The sequence below is a fragment of the Centroberyx gerrardi genome, chromosome 19 (genome assembly GCF_048128805.1).
Source record: "Centroberyx gerrardi isolate f3 chromosome 19, fCenGer3.hap1.cur.20231027, whole genome shotgun sequence".
Lineage (NCBI taxonomy): Eukaryota > Metazoa > Chordata > Actinopteri > Beryciformes > Berycidae > Centroberyx > Centroberyx gerrardi.
The window spans coordinates 5051525-5073506 of record NC_136015.1 but is presented as its reverse complement, the minus strand read 5'-3'; the positions used below and the strand labels follow the sequence as shown (position 1 = coordinate 5073506).

Below are 21982 nucleotides of genomic sequence, written 5' to 3'. Positions count from 1 at the left end.
TGACGCTTCGCCGTTTATCTTGCAGATGGCGGAGCCGGACGGAGGTTGCAGCTAGCAAATATACGTTTTATTTCTGAATGAAAAGTATTTAAGTGTAGCAGCGTTTTCGGAGCATTTCAGTTAAACATTATTTGAATTTGTTTTTTTATTACACATGAAACTACCAAACTATTTAATCTTGGCGTTTTGTACAGTATTTATATTTTAGCAAGTAGCCCGGTTAGCATCTTTGTTGGAAGTTTAGGCCTAGTGTGCCACCGCTTGTCGATTTTAACAATAGCCGCGATACACTCCCCTTCACTGTGGTTGTTTTGATACCTTTGGAGGATTATCTTAGACGCGAACTGGATACAAAAAATATGGGAAGTAAACGCGTATTAATGGCTTAGAGCGACTGAAACGATTCTTGTGTTGATGGACTTTTAATTTCACCGGGTTTGAAGACATTTTTGCGAGCTGCATCACGAAAATTTAGGATCACAAAGGAAGAAAGATGTCCAACGGCGCAGCAGGGAGCGGGGGACTGACTTGGGTGGTAAGTTAGTTTGCAATACAAGTAAAATTTTGGTAGCTATGGCGTGGCTAACTCAACTTGAGTGTTTTTATAATCAATGTGAATGTTAACCGTAGCCCCGTGCACCGGGTAGCTGAGCTTTAAATCTCCAAACTAGTCTAACGTTAGCCTAAGTGGCTATTTGCCTATCCATGCTTAGCCTGTGTTAAAGACCACGGCCAGCTGCAGTCTCCATCTCAATTCAGGCCGGGTTAGAAAGGCCAGTCACTGTTATGTCGTGCTACAGTAGACCAGGCCCAGATACACTCCATTCTTTAATACAGATACAACTTCACGCCAAACTTTATTTAATAACCTGGCGATTTAAAGTTGTCCTCCTCATCGGTAAACGTACATACCAGGTAGAACATGACTTCAGACCTTTTTGAATCATTAGGATCCACTGTTAAATTCTGCATACACGCAGCTCTTATTCCAATTAAATTACAACTTTTAGAATTGGTTTCCTGCTATCCCCACTCTTTTCTCCCACTAAAATACACCATGTGTGGATTTGTGGACGGTTGTGAGCAGTGGGAACCAACTCAAAAACTTGATATTTTGTTGAAACAGGGTGCTGCTTAGTGAATCACCTGGAAGCCACATTTACCAGTGGATGCTAACTTTTCATATTAAGTCTAGAATCATGGTATACAAGGTGTGTTCGATTTCCAGAAGGCAAGGAGGGATTAATTGCCAGTTTTCTGAATGGAGTTTGGCGTGACGTTCTCTCCATACAAGAGAGAATATCGGGGTTAGTCGAGTCCTTTTCACAGTGGAACAGATGATTTTCGGACTTGGGTTTGAGTTAAAGTGCGTGATACTCGCAGCAGGGCTTTCAATAACAGTTTATGCCATATATACTAAGTATTAACTACACATTCCCTTACTATTTGTCTGTTTACCCTGGTGGCACGCATACTCACAGTATGCTCTATTTTACACTCAAGACATATGGAGGCTCTTGGGGAATTGGGAATAGATTGGGAATAGATATGCTGTACAACACTAAGAAGTTATTTATCTTGCCCAAAAATTACCATGACTTGAAATGGAGAGACATTACATTTAAAGCTCACTTCAATGTTTTTGATACAAGCACAACCCCCAACCACCCCAGCCTTCCTGTTATAATGGCTGTGGTTTGCCTCTGTTAAATATCACAGAGTAACCTCTCTTTGTCACCCAAATGACCCAAGTCATAGAGAGGAGAGGGGCGTTTTCCCTTTTGGTGGTGAGCACTGATAATCAGCTGTCAACGCAGCACAATCATTTTATCGCAAGGCTGGGGTTTTTAACAAAGTTATGCGCATGTGTCTAATAACAGACCCTCTTTGAAAAAAACAATGCCGCCAAAAAGGAGGAAGCAAACGGCAGGGGCGAAAGCAGGATGGAAGGAGCCAAGAAAGAGAAGGACAGCTCCAAGAAGATGTCGGTGGAGCGAGTCTACCAGAAGAAGACCCAGCTAGAGCACATCCTACTCCGTCCAGACACGTACATTGGCTCTGTGGAGCCCGTCACTCAGGTGAGTCCAGAGGAGACTCCCACCCATTGTTGATGGCTTTTATGTAATCCACCGCCGATATCGAGGTTCTACCTTGATCACAAAAAAGTTGGTAAAATCTCCCCCATAATTCTTCATTTAAAGGCAGTAATGCATCCCAGAGTTTCCCCTGCCATTGAATAGGTGTTGTGGGTCACCCCGCCTTAAAGAGCTGCTAACCCTAAAATAATTTCATCAGTCTGGGTTTCAGTGGAGAATTTCAGTGACCCATGGTGGTGTAAATGCTGATTCAGAGGCTTTTCTTGGGCATAAAAATGGTCAAATTTGTATTTAATATTGGCACAATATATGGACCATCAAAAACCCATATCAGCATAACCCTTGCTGATATTGCAGTGGTTGAAAGTTAATGATCTATTAGTACACTGGATGTTACATCAAATATTCACACATACACACCAATATTCACATGTCTCCGCACATGTGAATATTGTAATGAACAGTGCCTGCTTTCTCATTTACACACTCTTTCGGCCTTCTTGTAATGACTGCAACATTTTTATGGCCACCGCTACCATCGAAGTTGTCCATCCCTGGAGTTAAATCTCTTATTATTCTTCCCTTTTTTTCCAGCAAATGTGGGTTTTTGACGAAGACGTAGGAATGAATCTGAGGGAAATCACCTATGTTCCTGGATTATACAAAATCTTTGATGAAATTCTCGGTGAGTGGATCCACACTGTTGGTTTTGCTTCGACACCGTGATGCGCACAGTTGACATAATTATTCACTTGTCAGTTGAGCCTGTCCATCTATAACTAGGCGATTCAAGGCTTATTATTACGATTCAAATGTTACTGTCATTTAGTGAATGAGAGTCTGCTGGCTGGTGCTGCTCAGTAGCAGTGATATAGGACTGCACTCTGAAGATTAGTTTCCCTCTATGAGCTTGTCCTTGTGTGCACTGTTTGCAGCCTGAATAGAGACATTTGTGAGAATTGAAAATCTGTCTGACAAATCATTCCAGTGGATGTGGCTGCCCTTGGTTAAAGCTGCACTAGGAAAGAGTTTTATGTGAAAACCCACTCGTCTCATCAGCGTCAATCACAAAGTGGGGCTGCAGCAGAGAAGAGTGTCCCATTCCCGCTAATTGAGATGCCATAGATTAACCCTATTTGTCCACTTGAAAGTGAAATTCAAAACTTTATCCTAAACAAGAAAAATCTTTTGGAATGACGTGCAAAACCTGTGTCCATGTGATTAATCACGTGGAAATTAAATTCCGATTTATTATTTACAATAATTGTGATTATATGAGAATTGTGAATTGTTTTCACCTGGCACCTTCCTCTGTAGTATCCTTTGGTATAAAGCATCGCAGACAGGCCTGGTCGTGTTGTGTTCAGTTTACAGACATCACCTTGTTTGATTTGTGGGTTTTGAAGTTCACACAGTCTCACCTCTGCCATTTGGAGCCACCAAGTTGTCTAGTGTAGCTTTTGTTTTGCTGGAAAAGAGCAAACAAGCTCGACTGTCCCTGGCTAAATACAGGTCTGTTATCTCGTCCATGTTTGCCTCAGTAACTTAGTAAAATGTGATAGTTATCCTCTGTATCCAGATCCAATAACTATGTCTATGATGCTCCTGTTAATAAGGTACAACAGTGTAATTAGGTTCAAATTGATGCTGTTGAACACTGTGCTCACCACAAGGGATTGTTGTTGGTAATTGCTTTCCTCTCTTTGCACTTGGTTGATTTATCTATTTATAGCAGTAATTCAGTAATGACAGCAGTTTCCTCTCTCTTGCTGTGTCCATATAGTTACACAACAGGCACAGTCCTAGAACGTATATTTTGAGGCAGAATCATACACTCCCAGCAAAAAAGCAAAAAATGTCAACAGCTGAAAGTAAACAGGCCTGTGTGAAATCTGACTTCAGTGTTCCTGCTATACTAGAGCAGTCTAGAGAGAAACCATAGAGAAAGGTTTCTGTTTAACAAATAGAAGTGATTGTATAGGTCATATTCATAATTTAGGACTCTATCCTAAATTGATTGCAGCACTTTGTGTATCTTGGACAACCTTTTTGACACAGGCAACTCTTCTGAAAATCTACAATAAGACTATGAATCTGCTACTTTTCAGTGTATGACGTTTTATTTTGACACGATTCTCTCCTACAGTCAACGCAGCAGACAACAAACAAAGGGACAAGAATATGTCTGCCATTAAGATCACCATTGATCCGTGAGTACAATGCTTTATAAAATGTATACTAATTATTGAAGGGTTTTATTCCATCCGTGTTTGGTAAGATGTTTTCATCTGATTTTAATGGTTCAATTTTTCCAAAGTATGGATCATTACATCCTCAAAAACTGTTTTATAAGTTAAGGTCTTTGTGTCTGAGTACACATCATATTTTTCCAAATGGTGGATATCTCATTTTGGATCGAAATGCTTCCCCTCTCTGTGCTGGGAGGGGTGGAGGGGGTGGGGGGTGTAGATATATGATTTCAATATTAATGAGATTGGATGTAGAATCTCAGGCAGGAAAACTCGGCCTGACTGTATTCAGCTCTGTGTTTTCTTCATGCTCTGGTTGGTGGTAGTGCTTGGTGAATATAAGGTAGATGGAAGAGGTTTGAGTCAGTGGGAAGCCAGGAGCAGACAGCCTGGTCATCTAGAGGTGATGGATCTGGGTGAAGCTGTAATGAGTCTGCACCGGGATGCACTGAGCTCTCATTTCATATGCGGTTCACCTACAGCCTGGCAAACTGCATCCGCATCTGACTGCTTAAACAGCACCGTGTCCTTCAGCCAGGCCCGCTCTCCACTCTTATCGTCCTCCGCTATATAAATGATACCATTACGCCTGCTTCACTTAGGGCCCTGCTGCTAAATGTGGTTTTATATAGATGTTAATGCTCCTCTCCGGTGCCCTCTTCGCTTGTTTGTGGGGGCACTTGCTTGGCAGCTTTGTATCTTTGTTTTCAGTCACCACAAACCAAGGGGATATGACAAACAATTCCATCTTTCTTTACTCAAATCTTTGATGGCTTATTTAAAGAATTTTTGTCCATGTAAACAACATTAATTTATTTTATTACCTGTGTTTTGTTGTTGTACGGGGACCCACTTTGCCCGCTAGCGCTACTAGTGGCCGAAAACTCTGTTGGTCATCCTTAACTGTTGGAAGGTCCAGGACCTGGCAAGATGAATAAATTAAAGAATTTCCTTTAGCCTTTATGAAGAGGGAGAAGTAAGAGGGAAAACGCGCTACAGGAGCAGGCGGCAGGGTTGCCTAGGGATTAGAGAGACTGTCCCATCACCAGAAAGCCCCAGATTCAATCCCCACAACAGCCAATGTTGTATCCATCAGCCATTGTGTGTCTTGTCAAAGTGTTCTTCAGCACGACACCGAACCTTTCCTGCTCACTCATTGCAAGTCGCTCTGGATAAAAGCTAAATGACAAAATTGTCATTGCGAGGGCGTACACTCATCCTCCATGTGTTTTTAGATCATCGCTGAATCAAATCTAAACATCTGTTTCTGTTAGACTGCCATAATGTCAACCGTGCTGACTCATATTTACATATTTGGCTTCTGTCGCTGTCAACACACAACATTCATAACTCTGTAATACTAATTGGTGTACTGGTGGTTAGTGTTTGAATGATGGTTTTTTTTGAAGGCTGATGCTGATATTTTTGCATTGAAGCTGCTGATTTTAGTGCCGATGTTCAATATCTTTAAATGGTACCATTAGTACCATTTAAAGATATATCATTTAGACCACGGGACAAAAAACTCTTCTTTGAAACCAATGGTGATGATAATAACATTTTTATTAGTACTCGTATGGAATCCGATCAAAGTGTTGCTTTAGAGTAAATTCAGGTTAAGTTTATTAAACAATAAATATGTCATCAAACAAAGAATGCTTCATATCCATCATATCAGAGGTTGACGACACCGACTGACCGTACCCATTTTTTTTTATTAAAGGCCAGGTTTTTGTATCTGTCAAGAACGTATTGAGGCAATGTATTCTCTATGGGGCTGATACGTCGACAGATAACAAGAAATAACGGAGGGCTGTCCGTCTTTCTATGCAGCGTTTGTATTTGTTTGTACGTCAAAAGCGGAAACCTTTTTTCGGACCACAGTATATCTAATTATCCATTAAGTGTTCGCTAACCTATCAGATATGGCGAAGGTGGAGCTTGCCTTTTCTCTTGATTTTCAAAATTGGAGAGCAACTGATTTCACAGATTCCCAGAGTTGTATGACAGTGGCCTACTAATTTGTAAATACAGAAACAGAACTACTATGGCCTGGCATAATAGGTGCAGATAAACTTCTAGATTGGTTGTATGGAAACACGATGTTCAAATTGTTACTCCTGATATTGTCCCATCCCTACTGTCCATCAGACTGTCAGTGTGCAGGTTCTATTCAGAGATAAATGGAGACAAATAGCCTCTGTAATTCATCCACTGCCCTCTATTCTGTCTCCACCAGTGAGTCCAACACCATCTCTATCTGGAACAACGGCAAAGGAATCCCCGTGGTGGAGCACAAGGATGAGAAGATGTACGTCCCAGCTCTCATCTTCGGCCACCTTCTCACCTCCAGCAACTATGATGACGATGAAAAAAAGGTCACAGGTAAGAGGAACCATGTTAATGTGTTTTCACAGTCAGTTCTGATAGCTGAATTTTAAGCCCTGCAATTATTTCTTTTTGTTGTTTGGCACCAGGTGGAAGGAATGGGTACGGTGCTAAACTCTGCAATATCTTCAGTACCAAGTTCACAGTGGAAACCGCCTGTAAGGAGTACAGACATAGTTTCAAACAGGTGAGGATGCCTCTCTTGTTAATGGTGCTACAGGATAGCATATTTTAAAGCAATATTTCATTATCAAATTAATTGTGATACCTTGGTATAATGACTGTAAACAAATGAGACAGTGGTCAAGACGATTGGTAGCCTCTATCTTATAACAGTGGAATTGTTAGTGCTAGTGTTGATCAAAATTAAGACCACGTCTCCTATATGCCCCGTTGCTTGCTGTCGCAAAGAGGATGTTTGCTCCTTCGGCTAAAGGTTTTCTCTTTGCCCTTTCTGAAGAGGATAAACATGTCGGAAGTGATTTTTCCATTGGTCATTCACTCCTTCCTTCACCTGCCAGTGCCAGAAACTCTGAAAGCTTTTTCTCCATTTGTGTTGGAAGAACAACACCCTCTTCCTGTTTTGTGCTGCAAAGCAATTTTCCTGTGTGCCCTAAAGCAATATAGCAGAATTCCCGTCAAATGATTTGGATAGGATTTGGATTGGCTCGTAGGGGCTTCCAATCTTCTCTGTGATGGTGTTGTTTGTTTACAGTAATCATACTAATGTTTCAAAATGAATGGCTTATCGATGTTAAAATTAAACATGTAGCACCTTTCCAATTTTAATGACATCTTTAGAATTGCAATCAAATAGTTGCTGTTTTATAGGGTGTGTGTGACATATGATCATATTTGAGGTAAGTTTGTGTTAATTACACCATTTGCGGTGTCTCTTCAGTCTTTGGTATGGTTGCATCCTTGTGGGTTTTATGAGTTTTTCTAATTGTCACAGGGTGTTTTGTCATATCACGGATGTTTGGGACATGGACTAATTCCACCTCATACAGCTAGGGTGTTATGATTTTGTTAAACTTCTGTAAAAGACATGTTTGTGGCCATCAAGCACCTAGGAAATATTGTATTCAATTCAATGGCAAAATAAATAATCTAAAATTGGACATTATAAGGTTTTCAGTGATGGCAGCCATTCATTTATGTCACTCATACTGTACACTTTCTGCCCTCAGACCTGGCAAAACAACATGTCCAAGACTGCTGAGCCCAAGATCAAGTTTTTCGACGGGGACGATTTCACGTGTGTGACGTTCCAGCCAGACCTGGCCAAGTTCAACATGGAGAAACTGGACAAGGACATTGTAGCGCTGCTCACCCGCAGAGCATATGATATAGCCGGCTCCTGCAAGGGTGTTAAAGTCATGCTCAATGGGAAGAAATTACCTGTAAGTCTCTATGCCCATACTTTGAAGTCAAAGGTTTTTCTCTGTTGTACTGTAGTTGCTCTGCTGTTTGTATTAGTGTTTGACCAATATTTGATTTCGAGGGCCAATATGATATTTTATATATGTTATTCAATATCTTTAAGTTTGACAATTTTCATGCCATCAAATAAAAAAAAATTTGCGTGGAAAAGCCTGAAAATCTGAAACATTATTTAGACCATCATGGGACACTAAAACTCTCTATTGAAAATCAGACTAATGAAATTCTTTTAGGTTGGTTAGCAGTTTCTTAAGGCAGAGTGAGGCAGGTTTGACACCCCTGAAGCTGTTGAGTAGAATTCTCCTACACCACACTGAGATGATTTCTCTGGCCATGCATCTGATAAAATAATAATAATAATAATAACAATGGCCTAGTTTTCCACAGATATTGATATTGTCTTTCTCAGACTATTGTGGCCCATAACTCATAACGGGCCTGACAGCAATTGTGATTTCTGATTTAAAATGATAGTACGCACTTGATTATTACTCACTTCACCTTACTTGATCTCTCCTTTCTGCCACTAAAGGTGACTGGGTTTCGCAGCTACGTGGATCTGTATGTGAAGGACAAACTGGACGAGACGGGCGTGGCCCTGAAGGTGGTGAACGAGACTGTGAATGAGAGGTGGGAGGTCTGCCTCACCATGAGCGAGAAGGGCTTCCAGCAGATCAGCTTTGTAAACAGCATCGCCACCACCAAGGTATCCAAACAGAATCTGAACGTCAGCGGCAACAGTCGATATGAGAGGTGCACCAATAGTATCTGCAGAACGTTGAGCCATCTCCCACGTACTGGGAAACAAAGCTGTCTCGATATCCATACTGTTTTTGCCTTTATTTGAGAGTTCACAGTTGAGAAAGACGGTAAAGAGTGGGAGAGAGAGAGGGGTGACGATGATGATGTTCTCTCTGTTTTTGAGGGTCCATTAGTAAACTGTGCTCGACCAATTAAAAAAAGAAAAGAGAAGTTATTGTACATCCTCTAGCCTGTTATGTAGCCTATTTTCTATTCATTTATCATTATAATTACATTTTTGATTGAGGATTGTTATACAATGGTCAGAGCATAACTAGATCAAATTACTAAATAAGCGCAATTGATGCACTTGTCCCTGAATGACTGTAAATTGAGTAGTACTTTGGTTGGTACTTGTATCAGCCGATCTACCTCATAAAGTACTTGGTATTCTGAAAAATTGGTATCGGTGCATCTCTGGTCTAGTCTTTACTCAGTCAGGAACATGGATGGGGACTTCTAACACTGAGGGTGTGTTCATTTCAGGGTGGCAGACACATTGACTATGTGGTGGACCAGATAGTGTCCAAACTCATTGAGGTGGTGAAGAAGAAGAACAAGGCAGGAGTCTCAGTCAAACCCTTCCAGGTAACGTGGCAAATGATCTGTGCAACATTTAAAACTTTTCTGGTTACTGTGGTAGTTGTATTGCAGATTGTGTGTCGCAAGTTGAATCACCTTCCCCTCGTTGAATCGCCATCCTTTCATTTCTACTTCAGGTGAAGAACCACATCTGGGTGTTTGTGAATGCGCTGATTGAGAATCCCACCTTTGACTCCCAGACCAAGGAGAACATGACTCTCCAGACCAAGAGCTTCGGGTCCAAGTGCCTTTTCTCCGAGAAATTCATCAGGGCGGTAAGGACGTTTCATGTTGTCTGTAATCTGTTTTCGTTTCATTTCTTCTCGTGTCAAGTAAAACAATTAAGTGTCTATCATCAAGAGTTTGTCTCTTTTATCACCCACAGGCGACCAATTGCGGGATCGTTGAGAGTATACTCAACTGGGTGAAGTTCAAGGCTCAGACTCAGCTGAATAAAAAGTGCTCATCTGTGAAGTACAGCAAGATTAAAGGCATCCCCAAGCTAGATGACGCCAACGATGCTGGTGCGGTAACAATGTGCTTATTTATTAATAAGTAAGGCTTTGAGAAGAACTTGGAGATGAACTAAATCATTGATGTTGATGCGAGAGGGGTTTTACGGAACATTTTATTAGTTATTTATTAATTTGTGAATTTAGTAACACTTGAAATGGTGCTCATAGGGAATTACAAGGCATCATCTGTTGTGTGTCCATCCTTGTTTCTTTATGTGAAGCACTTTGTGGCTGTAATGTCCTGAAAGATGCTATACAAATAACTTACTTACAATGTAAGCACATTGTGAGTGCATGATAATTATAATCAGTGCATGATATAATAAACACTGCAGGGAAGAATGTAGGGGGTTTGTGGGGCAACTGTATAGCTAATGACGTGTTTGATGATAATATTGGAAGACTTTATCTGTGCTTCTACTGGGTCATGACCGCCTTGTAATGCATCACAGTGCACTTTTAAGTGAAGCTTTACCTCAGTGGTTTTACACAGCCACTCTGTAAACTGATCCATTGGCTCAGAGCAATAACTCTGAGCTGACTTGAAGACTAACACACTGTACATCAATACTCACTGATAACATTTGTCTTTAACTTGTGTGTGTCCTAGGTGGGAAACACTCCTCTGAATGCACTCTCATCCTCACTGAGGGAGACTCGGCCAAGTCTCTGGCTGTCTCTGGGCTGGGGGTCATAGGACGAGATCGCTATGGAGTGTTTCCACTAAGAGGCAAGATCCTAAATGTACGAGAGGCAACGCACAAGCAGGTATGTCATCGGATGTTAGTGAACTTACTAGAGTGTCTTCCCAAGTCAGTCAAGGTGGTAGAGGCTAACTAACCTAAATTCCTAAATAAATAATACGCTCACTTAGTATTTTCTATCTGCCATCTAACATTCCCCTTTTTGTCAACAGATCATGGAGAACGCTGAGATTAACAACATCATCAAAATCGTTGGCCTCCAGTATAAGAAGAGCTACGAAGACCCAGAGTCACTGAGGTCCCTGCGCTATGGCAAGATCATGATCATGACAGATCAGGTGACCTACAGCTTCATAACTTTGTTTTCATTTATTGCTATTTGGCCAGGTGAAGTGATGACGTTTTTTGCATTCTGGTCTTCTCCCAGGATCAAGATGGCTCCCATATCAAAGGTCTGCTGATCAACTTCTTCCACCACAACTGGCCGTCTCTGCTGAAACATACATTCCTAGAGGAGTTTATCACGCCCATTGTCAAAGTAAGGCAGACAAATACACACACACTCACACATTTACCTACCAATACACCTGATTGCATATATCAAAGACATTGATTTCCATTGTTGCATGGACCACTATATCACCAAAATGCCCAAAGTAGGCTTGTACTTGTTTTGATTGTGCAGTCACTAATAACGATGTTCATGAATAGGCCAGCGGTAACAGTGTTTCGCTGCGCAAAATCTGTGGCGCGATAATTTGAGGTTCAAAAACGCAATCTTGGTTAATCTGGACCTCACTGGTGCTGATTTTGTATCTGTAGGCGAGCAAGAACAAGCAGGAGCTGGCCTTCTACAGCATTCCAGAGTTTGATGAGTGGAAGAAACATACAGAGAACTACAAAACCTGGCATATAAAGTACTACAAAGGTTTGTTAATCAGATATATTCAACCACCCAAACTCAAAAGAGGGCTCGTGCCGCTGTTGTTGGAAAAATATTTGTTTCAATAAATAGTTTTAAATTTGTGTTCTAGGTTTGGGTACAAGTACAAGCAAAGAAGCAAAGGAGTACTTTGCTGACATGGAACGGCACCGGATCATGTTCAGATACAGCGGTGCAGAAGACGATGCTGCCATCACTCTGGTGAGTTTGAAACTAGTTCTGTACTGTTGTCTGATGGCAGGGTACCTGAAGAATTAGACTGACAAATTGTGTACTTTAGGACTGATTTCATGTACAGAACAAAATATCTAAAAACTTTTGGAAAAGGCCTGGAAATGTATGTCAACATTTTTTTCACGTGATTGTTAAACATAGCTGCTTGTAGATTTAGGTAGATCAGTAGCAGCAATCTAATAATCCATTTTCCCAGGGACAAACGCAGCCAAACAAAAACCTGGGACATTAAAATCAGCATTTCAGATTGAAATAAGCATGCTAACATCGTAACACTGATAACTGATGTTAATGGAAACATTGACATCAACATTGACAACAATGCATTGAACACCTATTCAATTTGATTTTCCAATTATGTAAGATGGTCTGTTGTAACTAGGGTGAGGCTGATATTGGTGTTTTATTAAAAATCGGATATTGCCAGTCCACCTCCTATATGATGGATACGATGCAGTCTGTTTGATTACAGATTTATTGTATAATTGATCAATATTACACTGGTTGTCTATGGGAAACCCTTAACATGAATTGATTCTAATGCAAGTTTTTGATTGGATTCCATACAAGTATGCATGATTATTTTTTCTAATTATCTTTGGTTTCAGTGGAGAGTTTTTGTGTCTTTATCGGCCTTCAAAAACTCACATAAGTCAAATCCTAGTTTTAACATAGCCCAGTTGGATGTCCTAAGTATATTAGAGCCCAAATGAGTAAGTAGAGGTTGAGCTGCAGTGTCTTTTTTGTTGTGCTCTAGGCCTTCAGTAAGAAGAAGACAGACGACAGGAAGGAGTGGCTGACTAACTTCATGGAGGACAGACGCCAGAGGAGGATGCATGGCCTGCCAGAGGTTTGTGGCTTTGCTGAGGGAGAGAAAATCTGCAAGTGTGAGGCAATGATGAGAAGAAAGTAAAGATGTTTGTGTTACGATGTTTTGATTTTGATGTGAGTGTTGCTCCCACTATGGGAATTCTTTGGAATGAACATCACAAACTCTGTTCAATTGAGCATCGTACTCTTTGATTAGCTGGTATTTGATGACTTGTGTGGTGCTCCCCAGATATCTGCTTGAAATGGAAATGACAGACTAAAAGACCAGTCAGCCTAGATTTGTTGACATTTTGTAAATGACTCTGCTGTTTGTTGCTGATTTCAAATGCAGGCTTTTCTCCCATGCTGAAACTGATCAGAGTCCGCCCTGATAAAACGTTATACCACTGGTCTCTCTTTTTTTTTAAAAAATTGTATTTTTCATCTTCCAGCAATACCTGTACGGGACCCAAGCAAGGCACCTCTCCTACAACGACTTCATCAACAAAGAGCTGATCCTCTTTTCCAATTCCGACAATGAGAGATCCATTCCATCCTTGGTCGACGGTTCGTACACCAACTCCCTGGACGCCTCTCTGTGAACTGTTTGTTCTGCTGTTTTGTAGTCTGAATTAGAAAATAGAGACTGTGAACTTTGTTGGTATTTATTGAGCTCTCACTGAAGTCCTCTTTCTGAGCCTGAGATGTAAGACTGAATGTTGTCAAGCATCTCACTATACCATTCCATTTTAATACAATGGGATACAATATGATACTTCACACAGTATCTAATTATATATGGTATATATAACTGAACTTTGCGTTGATACAAACAATACAGTGTTTCTTTTAGTGTTGTGCTATATAATGTGCATTATTGATATGGATTAGGGGACAAATTGAGGCAAAAACTATTTTAATATTTCCAAATATTGAATGTAAAAAGAATGCAGGCTTCTGTGTGCTGTAGTGAACTGAGATAACTTGTAGTGTGTTTGTGTAAATTGTTCATATTACCACAGAATTTGCACACTTGCAGATAATGTTACTTTTATAGAGTTTCTGTCGCTCCTTTATCAGAAAATGCACCCAATCAGCTGACAACAGGGGTTACAAGTATCAGTATCAGGACTTGCAGAATCAGTTCTAACAAAAAAAAATGCTGATGTGTAGGGGTATTGATTGTTTATTATTTCAGCCCTTCTGACATGTGGTCCCTTGTGATGTGTGTTCTTCCAGGCCTGAAGCCAGGCCAGAGGAAGGTGCTGTTCACCTGCATGAAGAGGAACGACAAGAGGGAGGTGAAAGTGGCTCAGCTGGCTGGTTCGGTGGCAGAGATGTCTGCCTACCATCATGGAGAGGTACAGTGATGTACATCACACCTTTCCATATCCAACTCCTTCATTGTGCAGCCTTCCAGACATGTGACAGTGTGTTGAGAGCCATCATAACAATGGGGAACATAAGCAGTTAGCAGGCAAGCTAGGTAGATTTGAATCCAATTCTGGCAAAATAAAGAATCCTGAAGCTAGTTCCTCATTTGCTATTGATTTGTGTTTCTGTTTTGTTGGCTTTGTGACAGGTGTTTTATTGACTACAGTATTACTTATGCAATAAACCAAGAAAGGCTGTGATTTAGAGTTATTTTTCAGGACAGCTAGCAGGTGTTGCATGCAAATGTGTTCAATTTCTTAATCAATACTCATAAAATGTTATTCTTCTGCTAATACAGTCTTCGAGCAGATGCTAAATAATGTGTTTAAGCAACACATAAGTAGTGGTATGCGTGGTGTTTTTGGGTTAGTGCATTAAGATTTGAATTAATTGTTATGCAGTTAAAGGTGTGTGTTTATTGGCTATTTTGACTCAGCCAATCAGAACTGAGGAGTGGAAGTAGCAGTTTTTTAATGATGGCAACCTGCCAACCTAGCTAGCTGGTCTGTAGAGGTATAGCACAGATTTTGCATTCTACTTGCCACTGACCAAAACATTGCATTGCTTAAAGTGGTAAAGTTGTCCAAATTGCCTGTGTTTGTTTTGTCCAACTAGCAAGCCCTCATGATGACCATTGTGAACTTGGCCCAGAACTTTGTGGGCAGTAACAACGTGAACATCCTGCAGCCGCTGGGTCAGTTCGGTACTCGCATCAATGGAGGCAAGGATGCTGCCAGCCCTCGTTACATCTTCACCATGCTCAGGTAAGGCAATGATGGAAAAATATTTGATTCTTTTGTTTACGTCTAGTCTACATAGGCCATAGAAAAACATGTACTAGTATTTGCTTAGTCTGACTTGCAGGAATTTGGCTGTTGGGAAGGCCTCCACCAGTTTTGGGCAGAATGCTCCTCCCTTTCTACTTTCTGTGTGGCTCTTTTCATCCCCATCTGTCCCCAACTTAGCATTCTGCAAAGCCACATATGGCTAAAAAACTTTCTTGGTCTTCACTTATCCCCATCCCCAACAGGGATGGCAAAACTGAGTTAAAATTATCTTTAAATCATGGCACATGTCTATAAAAACTGTCAGAATTCAGAAAACGTAAACAATGAGCAAAAAACTCAAATCACATAGGATTCGGACAAGTAACCGTAATGGGTTCTGCCAGATCTTTCCCCTGCGCTGGTACAGCACTGGTGAGAAGGGTCTAGCCAAGCGAGACCAGTATTTGCTTGATGCAGGTATTGGTACTGGGGTATATTTGTGTTGTTTAACTATGTAGCGGTTAAAATAGGGTTTGAACGATAGGGTTTTTTGAAGGCCGATACCAATGTTTTTGGATTGGAACTGCCAGTTGCATTCCAGTTGCAGTTGTTTATGCCAGTATTCAGTGTTTTTAAATGTGACAGCCTCAATGCCAATTGCTTTTTTTTTAAATGACAAATTTGTGTGTTTGCCTGAAAATATTATTCTTGTCAGGGTGGAAAAGTCTCTGAAATGGCATAGGACACTAACACTCCATTGAAACCCAGGATGATATGAATAAGAATAACATAATCATGCATACTGTGGAATCTGATCAATATGTTGCACGAGAATCAATTCAGGTTAAGGGCTTCCTGTAGACAACCAGTGTAGTATTTATCAATTATACAATAAATATGTAATCAAACTGCATCATATCCATCATATCGAAGGTGGATGATATTTTCTTGCCGATTTTTGTAATAAAATTCCAATATTGGCAAACCATTATACCAGTCTATCTTGAATTAAAGTGTTGGTAATGGAAATCCTTGTACTCTTCTTTTCTCATTCCCCCAGTCCGCTAGCCAAGTTGCTATTCCCAGCAGTGGATTCCAACCTGCTCAAGTTCCTGTATGATGATAACCAGAAGGTGGAGCCTGAGTGGTACATACCCATCATCCCTATGGTGCTGGTGAATGGTGCTGAGGGCATTGGGACGGGCTGGGCCTGTAAAATCCCCAACTATGACCCCCGAGAGATTGTCAACAATATCAACCGATTGCTCAACCACCAGGACCCCCTGCCCATGGTAAAGATTCATGAGGACTTTCAGAACTTGAAAAAGAAACCACTTCCTTTTGTAATCTAGGTCTTGTTGACTTGATTAAACATCTCAGTGCGACTTGGGGATCAGTAGATGGTGATGATCAAAGTACAAGTTGCAGAGAACTGGGAATGGACTTCTGGTGACTTCTGGTGTGTTGCTTGCAGTGTGGATGTGGGGTTAAGCAATTTCCTCATTTTTTCTCCCTCTGCAATTCCTTCCCTAAACAGCTTCCCAGCTACAAAAGCTTCAAAGGGGTGATCCACGAACTAGGTCAAAACCAGTACCTGGTCAGTGGAGAGGTGTTGGTCATAGACAAGAACACCATCGAGATCACTGAGCTGCCAGTTCGCACATGGACACAGGTACTGGCTGCACACTCCCAGCTCTTTTTTTTTTAATCTAGTTGATAATGGATTATATTGGCATGTTTTAAGATAAGATTTAGATTTTGCTTGGCGGCACGGTGGCTCAGTGGTTCGCACTGTTGCCTCACAGCAAAGAGGTCCTGGGTCCAAATCTTGGTCCTGGTCCTTTCTGTGTGGAGTTTGCATGTTCTCCCCGTGTTCACGTTCTCGGTGCTTGTATACCATCTTATTATCGGGGATAACTGTGGTCTTTCCCCCTTGCGTCTAGGCCTATAAGGAGTCGGTGCTGGAGCCCATGCTGCAGGGCACAGACAAAACGCCGGCTCTCATCAACGACTATAAGGAATACCACACCGATTCTACCGTCAAGTTTGTGGTTCGCATGTCTGAGGAAAAACTAGCGCAGGCCGAGGCAGCTGGACTCCACAAAGTCTTCAAGCTGCAGTCCAGCCTCACATGCAACTCCATGGTAAATGCTTGTAATGCTTGTATGGAAAGTGTTTTGTTGTCCCCCATTATGAAATCGGAATGGATTGGTCTCCCACCATTTGGCCCGGAGGAATGCATCATTCGTGGTGGACGAAATGTTTACTGTTGCCTTGGTTCTGTGTGTAGTTGTAAATAGTGTGTAGTTGTCTGATTATTAAACCATTACCTATACATTCACCTTTTTTATTAGGTGTTGTTTGACCACATGGGTTGCATGAAGAGGTATGATTCAGTCCAAGACATTCTCAAGGAGTTCTTTGAGCTCCGGTTGCACTACTACAAACTGAGGAAGGATTGGTTGCTGGGCAGCCTGGGAGCCGAGGCATCCAAACTGTCCAACCAGGCCCGCTTCGTCCTGGAGAAGATCGAAGGAAAGATCTCGATTGGTAAGAATACTGAAGAGACTTAAGCATCACCTTAAGTATCAGCTTCTTATGTAGCGGTGAGTAGATGGATACGTTGCATTAATTGGTGACTACACCTAACCTTTGTACAGAGAACAAGTCCAAGCGAGAACTGATCCGGATGCTGGTCCAGAAAGGCTTCGAGTCGGACCCAGTGGCCGCCTGGGCAAAGGCCCAGGAAAAGGTACAGACATCCGTCATTTAGATTGACATTTACACACAAATAGAGTGGGGCCACAATTGCTTGGTATAATAGAGTTTGACCGATATTTTTAGATTTAAGAGCTGATATTTTGTGCTCAGTCAATATCTTTTAATTTGCCCAATTTTATGCACAAAAAAAATTCAAAGAATAAAATAAATCCAAAGAATTAAAAGTATTCAGTGTTTCCCACAGAATTTTGTCCATGGCAGGGTGGAAAAGCCTCTGAAACAGTATTTAGACCATCATGGGACACTAAAACTCTCCACTGAAAACCAGGATGACAATAACGTAATGGTGTAATGGTGACTAAACATATCGCATCATACTTGTTCTTCTCATAGACAACCAGATTAATATTGACAAATTTTATAATAAATATTTAATCAATCAAACTGCATCATATCTTATTTGGTGGTGGACGACACTGACTGGCCCATAATAATTTTTAGTAAATGGCCAATATTGGCATGATCTATTTGTCTAACCCTAGTACAGTTCCATCAGCTCTATGACCATGTGGCCCAGAGTGTTTCCTGACAGTGATGTAACGGCTCTTGATGAGGATGAGTTTCTGTGCTGTGATTGGATGATTTCATTGTGTTTCTTTGTCTGACAGGCTCAGGATGAAGAAGACCGCGATGCCAACGACAGCGACAGCTCGATAGATTCTGGCTCCTCATCGGGGCCCAACTTCAACTACATCCTCAACATGCCTCTGTGGTGCCTGTCCAAGGAGAAGGTGGATGAGCTGCTTAAACAGAGGGACCACAAGGTACTGTATACTCATCAGCTTTGTCATTGTTTTAGACGCAAATTCAGATTTTATAGTGCAAGAAGATTCGCATTTGACCGGCATTCATTAACAAAGTGAATGTGTGTTCATGTGCAGAGAGGAGAGCTGAACGATCTTCAGCAGAAATCCTCCGAGGATCTGTGGAAGGAGGACCTGGCAGTCTTCATTGAGGAGCTGGATGTAAGTGCTCATGGGAAACCAGTTCATCCTTAGTCTTTCATTGCTGTATCAGTACTTCACACTCACTTAACTAGGGATGCTTTGGTCTGTAAGAAGTCGTCTTGCTCTAAAGGTTTCCATTAGGGTTCGATTGATGCATGTTTTTGATGGCTGATAGCGAAATTTGTGTTTTGAAGCTGCCACTAGCTGGTATTTCGTGCCGATTTTCAAAACACACCTGACCATTTTCATACCCAAGAAAATTCCCCCATACTTTACTTCTTGTCAGGGTGGAAAAGCCTAAAACTGTCCATTGAAACCAATACTAATGAAATTCTGTTAGGTGGGTTAGCAGCTCCTTAAGGTAGGGTGACCGACCCAACCTATTCTTTAAAGATTGTTTTGATTTATGGCATTGCTGCTTTATTGGACAGTACAGTAGAGAGATACAGGAAAGGGGGAAGAGAGAGGGGGATGAGACAAAGGTCTCAGGGCGGATTCGAATCCAGGACGTCTCGGTTATATGGTACGCGCCTTAGCCAACTGAGCCACCAGGACGCCTGTGACTGCACCTGTGCAATGGTAGGGTAAAGTTGCCAATTTAGTACCTCAGAATCAATCTTCTTGTTGCGAGGTAATGTGTAGGGTATGAAAAAGAAGTGTTTTAGTACTGCCTGAGTAAGTAATTTAATTCAGTCCACTGAGTAAGTAATTTGATCCAATACAAATAAACCCGAGTGACAAGCAGCTACAGCAAAGAGAAGCCGAGGAGTAGTGCAGAACTGGTGGTACCTGTGTGGCAAGTGTTCATGCAAGCCTACGGAGAGTCCCTACGCTGCGATGATTTTTATCTGGGCTGGATTTTTATTAAACGAGGTTGGCTGAGGGAGCAAGGCTGTATGCGGTGGAGCACCAAAGCTGTGAACCACACATAGACCCAGGTTTGCTGTCAACATACTTCATAATATCTAAAGTTTAGTGGTCAAGACCGTTTCTTCCCACTGAACCAAGAGGACAAAGAGTAATGGTACGTTTACACGGGGGTGTCACTGGTCGCGATGGAACACGCTGCTCACTTGATGGGTGTGCCACTGAAATACAGTAGGTGGTGTCCCGATAATAGAAACTTTGGAGGGACAGTAGTTGTGTATAAAATACAGGATGGTTTGCATAGACTAGTTACTTTCATCTGCCATGGATCGAAAGACACAACACTGCTCTACAAATTTTGAAATAAGTAAAGTCTGTTCATTCAAGCCTTGGACATGCTTCCCCAAAGTATATTAGAAATTGTACTTCTTTCAAATATATGAAATTAAGTTTTAATACTTTTTGATGTTGGCATTTATGTATCTTAACTTCCATACGTAACTATATGCAGAACATCTGTTAATGTAGTGCTGCAGACCTACAACGGTTTTACTTGTCAGATTTGGGTGAATGAGGTGGTTACTGAGACTCGGGTCACAGTTGGTAAGTCGCTGTAACCATCTCTTTCATCCTGATCTGAAAGGTAAACTGGTTTTAGGTTTGCTGTACTACGCTAAAAGATGTCAAACAGACTGGCAAAAGGAACAATATCTATCAATTTGAAAACAACATACTGTAATGTCCTTCAGTATTCAACTGTATTGTAATCCTGGTAACTACCCTCTATCAGTGTTGACATAAAGGAAATGTTCACATTATTTGAGACATTTGAAAACACAAAAAATGTGAGAGCAGTTACCTCAGTAGCTTTTATTCACATTCAAAAATAAAGAAATTAAAAACTTAAGTATATAGCTGAAAGCGTCACTGTGTTCGCATTGAGTGCCTTCATTTAATTGCAAACTTGACCAGTGCATGCCGGAACAATGTTGTTTGGGGTTCTTGCTGGCTTATTCACCCAATATTTTTACTGCTTGCACCACTCTCGCTTCCAGCTCTCCTGGAAAAGAAACATATTTTCATCAAAAATAAATTAACTGAAGAAACCTTTAAAATGTAATGGAAGAATAAAGATTCAGACACGCTTTCAAGCTTTGGGGATAGGCCGCTTGGCTCACAAGGTCCCCAACTATAAATATTCAAATTGCAAGGGGTAGCAGACATAGGACAGAACCATGTTGATTGTGAATTACAGGTCAGGGTCCCTAGCCATAGAAATTCAAATACAGTGAACAGTAAGGGGTTGCATACAGTCAGGCTAAAAGGAATCTCATTGAATAGATTTGTTAGGTGAGTACATGGGGGAATGGGGAAAGAGCAATCACATCTCCAGATGACGTTCCCCCAGCATAGAGATTCAAATTGAGTGTCTGAGTTAGCAGACATGCAGACTATCTTTAACTGAACAGATTCATGCTAGATGATATGTGGCAGTGTGGGTCAACTCTCCTTACAGATTGAAATATAGAGCATAGTAGGGGTGTAACAATATCAACAACAATATCACTTTTTCATATCACTATAACCTTCCTGTTTTGTGTACGATAACCGCGTTTTTTTAAATTTATTTATTTTTTATAAGAAATTCTATGTTGGCCTAAACATTCAAAGAGTTAAAGAAAAAAGATGCATTATAGGTGTTGAAATGCTTCAACAGAGCATTTTAGGTTCTAAAACTCATTAAACATCAGAAAGCAAACAAAACATTCTTATATTTATAATGTTCATCGTGATATATTGAAGTCCTCACAGTTGCATAAAGTTTGATACTTCATATCAAAAATGTTTTTATTGAAGTTGGCTGTCTACAAACAGCTAGTCAGTACATTCAAATCACTTTTCTTTGTAACAATAAAATGTCTAAAAGTCCATGCGACTGTCATGTTTCCTTAAAACGAACTCTTGTCATTACAGCGAGCTTCCTCATAGAGCGGTGAAGCAATATAGCTTGGTGTTCCTCTTTTGTTATAAATGAAGCTGCCATACAATCTCAAAACAAGGGAACAGACTGTCAGTAGAGCATGGCAACATCAGAATTTGATTTGTACTGCACTTACTGACAAGTGTAGTGTAGAAACATAAACATGTTAAAGAGCAACTACACACTAAAACACTTTTTCTGAGTTGTAAACTGGTATTTACGCCGGTCATATTGTCAACATTTGAGCCCAAATGTGCTGCTGCCATATTTATCTCACTAAACCTGCCTCAGTGCACCCTCCAGTGGTTAAAATGAGCAGCCGCTGTTCAGTTGGAGATGCAGCTGTGTTCAAGGACAACTGTCCTTTGGTAAAAAAAAAAAAAAAGAATGTTACCAGCCCAGCCTATCAGCGCGTGCACATGCCCACGAACACTCCTCCC

At 41.0% G+C, this 21982-nt stretch overlaps 1 protein-coding gene across 2 annotated transcripts in view; it reads left to right on the top strand.

Annotated features, from left to right (window-relative positions):
* The first annotated feature begins 24 nt into the window (after positions 1 to 24).
* Positions 25 to 21982, top strand: part of top2b (DNA topoisomerase II beta) — a 28027-nt gene continuing 6069 nt past the window's right edge. The window contains exons 1-27 of one of the 2 annotated variants that reach the window (XM_071907533.2): positions 25 to 535; positions 1914 to 2078; positions 2691 to 2781; positions 4243 to 4306; positions 6585 to 6730; positions 6823 to 6920; positions 7924 to 8136; positions 8709 to 8882; positions 9464 to 9565; positions 9697 to 9834; positions 9945 to 10083; positions 10685 to 10842; positions 10991 to 11116; positions 11206 to 11316; positions 11601 to 11706; positions 11813 to 11922; positions 12713 to 12805; positions 13218 to 13332; positions 14005 to 14126; positions 14815 to 14963; positions 16027 to 16258; positions 16504 to 16638; positions 16910 to 17110; positions 17321 to 17516; positions 17627 to 17718; positions 18356 to 18511; positions 18629 to 18712. In XM_071907533.2, coding sequence (XP_071763634.1) covers positions 494 to 535; positions 1914 to 2078; positions 2691 to 2781; positions 4243 to 4306; positions 6585 to 6730; positions 6823 to 6920; positions 7924 to 8136; positions 8709 to 8882; positions 9464 to 9565; positions 9697 to 9834; positions 9945 to 10083; positions 10685 to 10842; positions 10991 to 11116; positions 11206 to 11316; positions 11601 to 11706; positions 11813 to 11922; positions 12713 to 12805; positions 13218 to 13332; positions 14005 to 14126; positions 14815 to 14963; positions 16027 to 16258; positions 16504 to 16638; positions 16910 to 17110; positions 17321 to 17516; positions 17627 to 17718; positions 18356 to 18511; positions 18629 to 18712 — 3558 coding nt within the window. In that variant the 5' untranslated portion in view covers positions 25 to 493. Of the gene's footprint in view, positions 536 to 1880; positions 2079 to 2690; positions 2782 to 4242; positions 4307 to 6584; positions 6731 to 6822; positions 6921 to 7923; positions 8137 to 8708; positions 8883 to 9463; positions 9566 to 9696; positions 9835 to 9944; positions 10084 to 10684; positions 10843 to 10990; positions 11117 to 11205; positions 11317 to 11600; positions 11707 to 11812; positions 11923 to 12712; positions 12806 to 13217; positions 13333 to 14004; positions 14127 to 14814; positions 14964 to 16026; positions 16259 to 16503; positions 16639 to 16909; positions 17111 to 17320; positions 17517 to 17626; positions 17719 to 18355; positions 18512 to 18628; positions 18713 to 21982 lie in introns of both variants that reach the window. The other variant, XM_071907532.2, reaches the window with a different exon arrangement.